Source organism: Octodon degus, unplaced genomic scaffold (assembly GCF_000260255.1).
Source record: "Octodon degus isolate 3935 unplaced genomic scaffold, OctDeg1.0 scaffold00097, whole genome shotgun sequence".
Classification (NCBI taxonomy): domain Eukaryota; kingdom Metazoa; phylum Chordata; class Mammalia; order Rodentia; family Octodontidae; genus Octodon; species Octodon degus.
In genome coordinates, this window is record NW_004524673.1 from 9,561,665 (window position 1) to 9,569,373 (window position 7,709).

A 7,709-nucleotide genomic window follows, 5' to 3' on the forward strand; every position below is an offset into this window, starting at 1 on the left:
CTGACAATAAAGAGAAAACCCACAAATTGGGAAAAACTCTAATTGCCTGTCCCATAGACAAAGGACTTCTATCTAGAACATACAAAGAATTAAAAAAAAAAAAAAGTCATGTACCCAAAATTCAAAGACCCAATCAAAAAATGGGCATCTGAGACAAAATCATTTTCTGATTGCTTCATTTTAAATAGAATTTTTTGCATTCAAGGAACAATAATTATTTAGAACTTTGAATATTTATAGTTACTAATCATGATTGATATTTACTTAGAGATGACACCTAGTATGGATAGTTAATTTTATGTTATACAACAAATTGTTATTATAGTTAGTTTTTATAATTCTAGTATTGTGGCATCTTGAAAGAATGAGAATAAAGTAAGAAGGATATTTTAATTTCATTCAGATTTATTAGATGGTTCACAAGTCAGTCTCAGTGTTTTGTACTTCTTGGGATGGTTCTAAATGTTTTTGTTAGGTGGATTTCTGAATGCATTGGTCTCCTTCTCTGTATTTGCTTTCACCTTAAAGGCAGAAAAAATACGTGCATGTAACTCTTCTTCCCCTCTAAGGCAGTGTTAATTCACTTGAAACAACATAAACTAGTTACTATAAATATACCTTATACCACATTTTATTATTATCTTGTTGCTTTTGGCAATGTTAATGACCTCTATATTTCTAAGGCTTCTGGTTAATTTTTTTTAGGATTAATTTCTAATATTCTTTCCTTCATCAGTATTTGTCACTAGTTATCATTCCCTTCTCATAGAAAAGCTTCCCGTATCCCTTCATTAAACTATAGTCCCTTGATTTACCTTACTGTCCTGGTCTTTCCTTAGAGTTCTTGGTTTTTGTTGTTCTTCTGACCTTTGCATGTCAAGTGCATTATGTTTTAATTTTCTGTCCCTTTTCTATATTTGGTGCCTGGAAATCTTATTCCATTTTATTTTCTTAAAGTACTATTTTTTTTTAACAGTGCTACACTTTATTCAAATGGAAGAACATTTTATTCCCAAAATAAATAAATGCAGAGCAGCTCTAGAGGAAGTAGGGAACAAACTCCATGCCTGCATCTTTCTCCTAGTGTTTTTGTTTTTTAATATACAAAATAGGATAGATACACAGCTCCTTTCCATTAGTTCAATGAGATTTTTACTGCTATTGTTTAGACAACATAATCATGTCTGCATCTTATCCTTTAACTACTACAAAGACAATATGTAATGTATTAATTATTGTAACTGTCCTGTTTGAAATTGTTTCATTGCTATTTTTTCTCATTAAAATGAATAAAAAATTAAAATAAAAATATATATAAAATTTAAAAATACAAAAAATTAAAGTACTATTTATATTCTTATCACTCTTATGTTTATATTTCTAGCCCAGAACTCCTTACTAGACTCCTGACTCCTGCAGTCCAAACTACTACACATTTCTGTTTTAGTGTACAGCCAGCACTGCAAATGCAGCATGTCTAGAACAGCATCCTGATACTTGTAATCCATCTCCTGCTTTCTGTTCATCTTGTAGATTTCTAATGGCAACTCCATTCATTTTGTTCAGGTGATTCTTCTTTCATTCATATACTTATCCAATCTTTTAAGAAATCCCATAGTCCTTGCTTGTAGGGTATATAATATAGCTCAGTGGCTTAGCACAATGTCCTAAGTTCAATCCCCAGTACCAATGAGTGAATGAATGAATGAATGAATGAATAAATTAATAAGATAAGATATACTATAGATAGATAGATAGATAGATAGATAGATAGATAGATAGATAGAGATTTTGACTGCTTCTCACACTTCCATTCCCACCACTCTGGGACAAACCACAAGCCACTATCATCTCTTGCCTGTATTACTAAAATAGTGATGCAAGTATTTTGCTTACTCTGATCTTTTTTTTTTTTCTTGGTGGAACTAGGGATTGAACTCAGGCCCTTATGCTTGCCAGGCAAGCACTTATTCTTCCAAGCCATCTCCTTGGCTCCCTTACTCTGATCCTTGTCCCCTTATGTTTTAAATCTCTAGTTTACAGAGTAATTTTATGACTTATTTATTAAAATCTTCCAGTCATTTCTCTCTTTACTCAGAGTAAAAACTGAAGTTCTTAAAAACAACAACAGAAGAAACAAAATTGAAGTTCTTGTAGTTCATTTATATGGGTTTAATAATCTGATCCCTTTGTTAACTTTTTTGACTTCATCTCTTAAAAGTTTCTCCTTCTTTAGCCTTATAAATTATTTTTCTGTCTTTGAAACACCAGGCATGAGCCCACTTCAGGGCCTTTGCACTGCTGTCTTCTTGTTGGGACCTCTTAGTTCAGTAACTCTTTGTGCATTATATTCTCTCCATGGTAGCCATGGCCAGTGTCATCAAAACTCTTGTATAGGGTGCCTTTCACAGTGGTAGGTTATAAGCCTGCTCACGTTTGTTGAGACTCTGCTCACTGTAGGTCTTGCACTAAATGTCATTTCTATGCAAAATCAGTCTCAATTACTAATTGAAATTTGCAGGGCCGGGGAGATAGCTCAGTAGAATAAGCACTTGCCTGGCAAGCACAGGGTCCTGAGTTCAATCTCAGCTACCGGAAAAAAAAAAAAAAAAAAAAAAAATTGAAGTCATTTTGAGTGTCCTTATTTTATTTTACCCCTACCTCTGTAACAGTTGTTAACGGCTGGCCTGATAACTCAGCAGACTAAAACACCTGTTTAGGCAGAGCACAGCAGCCAGGGTTCGATTCCTGTTGTGCTGTGCTGGCCCCGCCCATGGGGCTTGCTGAAACAGCAATTGAGACTGGGCATGGTGGCCCGTGCCTGTAATCCCAGCTCTTGGGAGGCTGAAAACAGGAGAATCACTGCTAGTCTGATCTACGTAGTGAGACCCTGTAGACCCTGTTCTAATTACAGGAAAAAAAAAAAAAAAGACCAAATGCATTCTTACCTCTGTAGCAGTTGTTACCCAACATACTCCTATAATGATTTGCTGCTTTGTCTCCTTCACCTCATTAGGATATAAGTTCCATGATGGTAGGGTTTTTGTTGTTTTTACTTCTCTACATTAACTTCCTAGAACAGTGGTGACAAACCTATGGCAAGTGTGCTGCACTGTGCTATTTGTATCATTGAAAGTTCTAAAAGATTCATCGTCATTGGCCTAGAACAATGCCTGGCAGATAATTTGCACTAAACAGGTAATATATCTTAGGTTTTAAAATATGTTCAAAATAGAGAGGGAGGCTGCCTTAAATTAATGTATTTTATTAGATATTTATTTGTAAGGTTTTAATTTTTAATTAAAAATTATCCATGTGTGCTTTTATACCATGGAAAGAAATGATATGTTCAGAGAATAGTACTCCTCCTGAAACCAAGGACTTTTAAATGGTAACACTATCTATGTTTGATAAAACTCTTTCAGGTTTAATTTGCATTTATGGATCTTCAAGAAGCAATTAAAAATCTCAGCATGTTATTTAGTGATTCATAAATAACATTATGCCTTGCTTTGTTGTTATTTGTGGTACACTATGGTAAAATATGTGTGATTCAAATATTGATTAAATCATTAATGTGATTAGAGAATTAAGTTACAACAGTTTTTTAAGTGGCTAAGTAGGAGAAATGACATAGTTATAATGTTTTTATCATGATCTGTTACCCTTTCTTTAAAATAGTAGCGTAGCCCAGTGTACACAGGTAAGCACAAAGAATAAGAGGTAATTTTTTTAATAATCGGAAAGAACTTTTATCTGAGCATTTAAGTCAATATATATATATATATATATATATATATATATATATGTAGTGCAACTCTTATTAGAGTTTTATATTTAAAATATCCATGAAAATGATTTGGAAGCAGGAGTTAAATTACCTTTTTCACAGTTATGATGCCAACTTGGAAATTGGGATCTGTGTTAATGTCGAAGGTATCTGCACCATCTCCATCCACAATAGTGTATTTCATTTCTGCATTGATTCCTTCATCTAAGTCTTTAGCAAACACTCTCCCCACTGTGGAGCTAACTGGAGCTGATTCCAAAACACTCATCTGATAATGTTCTGTGAAGAGAAGCAGGAATATGTATACTTCATAATTTGTCACTACAAAACTCACCATTATTGCATCATATCAGGAATAATGTGTGAAATATTTTTCTTGCTTCAAAAATTAAAGATGAAAACTGGGATTCAGAGAGGCTGAGAAAACAATCTTGCAGGTCAGAGTCTGTAGTGGGTGTTCAGTAAGAAGTCAGGATAGCATAACTAAAATCTTAAAAGTAGAATAGGATAGAAGCAAAACTACATGTTGCAGTGTTGGTCTACCTTCTGAGTAATGGGAAGCACTTCGCTTTCTAACTTTTGGTACTTCCTATGAATGCCAATATTTTCTCAAGTGTTAGTTCTCCTGTTCCAGTATAGAATACCAAAGAAGTTCCCACATATATAAGAAACACTGAACTGGTAATACTGTCTTTTTGAGTTGCTATTCTAATTCACTTTTCTTTTTTTTTATGCCAGCTCAAGCTGCCTTAAGGGTGGGTCTGGTAAAGTGTGTGGAGCTGGGGATTGAACCGTGGTATTTGGCCCTGAGCATGACTGCATTTGCATAAGCAGGCACATAAACAACTGAGCTCTAACCAGCAGGCCCCCTCTAATTCACAATTAAAGTTCTTATTTTCATTTTTATGAAGTTGTATCTTTCGCTGTTCAAATAATACACTGAGTAACAAAAATTGTGTAATCACATTTGTAATGTATATGTGATCTATTTTATTCTAATATGCATTGTAAACTACAGGAAAACCTGCTGGAAAGGGCTTTTCACAAACATTTGGGGAGGTTGAGTGCTCCTGGGCAACTCATGAGACCCCCATCTGCATAGAAGAAATGATGCTCATTGCTTACAAATATAAGCTAGGAATTCTCTAATGTACTAAGCAGGCAGATGTGTGATTTTCATCTTTTTTCACTCACTTCTAAAGTTTCTGATGGATCACACTTTGCAATTATAGAATATTTGGAGCATCTGCCTGCAATTTTTTCCATACCAGGAAAACCATTTCACATGTTTAAACAAACACATACAGGTTCTGTACATAATGCATTATTAGAAATATTAACTTAAATTCTTGTTATTGTTTCAGTTAAAAGTGATTGGGTTTATTCAGTATGAAAGTGGAGTATTTTGTCAACATCCCATAATCAGTTATAGTAATATTTTTGAAAAAGAAACTAAGCAGAATTCCTACAATGAGAACAGTAATAATGTGGTAGAGATCATCCAAGGTTTATGGAATAGTGAGGTCACAACTTAGTTTTAGCAAATATATGGGAAAATATTTAATGATGATTAAAGGTAAGGTTTTTGTTGTTGTTTTTTCAGTTATTTTGAGGCAGAGTCTATATGTAGCTCAGGCTATCCTTGAACTTGCAGCAACTTATTACCTCAGTTCTCAGGTGCTGGGATTACAGATGTGTATCACAATGCTCAGATAAATATAAGGTTTTTAAGAAGTGCAGAATTACTGGCCATATTAGGGGAAGCAATGTGCAAATAATTCTTAGAGATATATATTTAAATTATGTGGTTTCATTTTATCTTCCATGTAACATTCAGTACTTCCATTCTGCCATATATTGTTCATTATTACTCAGACTAGTCAAAATATGTCCTTTAGATGACATTAAGATTTTGGTTTAGGAAACAGAGCTGAAACCCTGGTCATCATTTTATTGTGTTATGCTACTGTGAAATTGCCATGTTTGGGGTGACATTTTTCTGTAATATATCCAAATCCTTATAATTTTGAGCTGTGCAATAACTTGCTTTTCTGCGCTTGTGCCTCCATCAGAGATATTATATGGTGTTAATGTTAAAAAGCTGAATGATTAAAGGATGTTCAGAAATTTGCAGTATATACTTGTGTGCAATGTGAGTCATTCATGAGCTATGAAGACGGAATTCACAGGATCAGTAAAGAAACAAAGTCACTCCATGTCATTCCACAAACTGTTCCGTGTTCTGTACTGTAGGGTCACTCAATTTAGTAATCTCCACCATTTGTAAAATGCTTACTTAGTATCCTGCCTTTTGCTTTTATAAATGTTCAGCAGAAACATTGCATATATAATTGCATGTAAATATTTGAACTGTCTATATTTACATGGATAAAATAGAAGGTTCATTTGATGATTAAGCAAAATCAAAATACATCTATTCAACTGGTAGTGTAGTCTGTCTTGACTTTGTTTTACCTTAATTTTTAAAAAATATTCATTTTAATGAGAAAAAAAGAAAGTGATGAAACAGTGAGGTTAGTAGGACATTAACAACAGTACGTTGCATATTGTTGTCTTCGTAGTAGTTATTCAGAGGACAAGATACAGACAGATATCTTGTCTAAACAATATTAGTACAAACTTTTATTCTCAGTGAACTAAGAGAATGTAGCTGTATATCTATCCTAACTCTTTTGTGTATGTGTGTGTGTATATGTGTGTATGTGTGTGTGTGTGTGTGTATTTCCATACCCCCCATTTTTTTCAACAAAATGGTTCTTTATTTACACTTCTGTGAAGGTAGTATCACTACCTTAACTTTTAAAAAAATTCCATTACACTTCAAATTATATCTGCTATGCTCACTTTTTCAGCTTATTCCCTTCAGGCCTCTAGTTTTCAAACTCACATCTCCATTCCAGCGCTCTGCTCCACTGTCATAGCTCTATATTTCTACCTTCCTTAAGGACATTCAGTCTGATTGTTCTGCTGTCACTTCATATTGAAATCTGAATTTGTCTCCTTCCTGCCCTGCCACTATTTTTATTATACATCCTCTATTTCTATTAGTAGTACAATTTTTCTCCCTGTCGCCTAGACTTAGAACACTGTGTCATCTTTACTGCATCCTCTGCCTCGGTTGGCTTAGCCTTGAAGTCAAGAGGCAGAAGTCTATGTTTTTTTATTTGTCCACTCCATTCAGCCATTTCCTTTAATCCTTTTCATCTCAAATCTGGAAATACTCTGAGTGACTCCTTAATAGCTCCTCTGCCTCTAGTCTATGCTTTTGGCTACCTATCCTATAATGCCAAATTAGCCTTTCTTTATGTCTCTTGCTCAAAAGTTATTCTTTGGCTGCAGTGAGAAATACAGCACACAAACTTGTAATTCCAAGGCTCTAGAGGCTGAGGCAGAAGGATCACAAGTTCAAAGGGGGCACAGCCTGGGCAATTTAGGAAAACCTTGTCTCAAAAATAAAAATGATTGGAGTATAGCTCAATAGTAGAGTACTCTTGGGTTCAGTTGCTACTGTTGGTGGTAAATAAAGGAAGAACAAGAAAAAAAAATACAACACATTTGAAAGGGAATGTCTTGATTTTTAGAAATCTTTTGACCATAAATGATATAGGCAGTGTCCTTTATTTTTAATTCCTTAAATTTATTTTTAAAAATAATTTATTGAGAAACAAATAGCAATAAACAGTTTCAAAACTGATTAGTAGGACAGTTTCAATAATTAATACATTGCATATTGTTATCTTCTTAGTGGTTATTCATAGTACAAGATGCAGACATGCACATGGGGAGAAGATACTCTCTCAGGCTTTCAGAGAGAGCACATTGGCCAAGCAATGGCCGTGACTCATCCACATGGATGCACTGACAAAGGTTCTACAATCTGAGGTACAGGATCTCAGGA

General features: G+C 34.3%; 1 protein-coding gene across 1 annotated transcript in view; it reads right to left on the reverse strand.

Moving 5' to 3' along the window:
* Cdh20 (cadherin 20) overlaps positions 1–7,709 on the reverse strand; it is a 272,474-nt gene that overhangs the window by 42,726 nt on the left and 222,039 nt on the right. Inside the window, exon 6 of the mRNA XM_004638267.2 lies at positions 3,882–4,069. Within this exon, the coding sequence (XP_004638324.1) occupies positions 3,882–4,069 (188 nt within the window). The remainder of the gene's footprint in view (positions 1–3,881; positions 4,070–7,709) is intronic.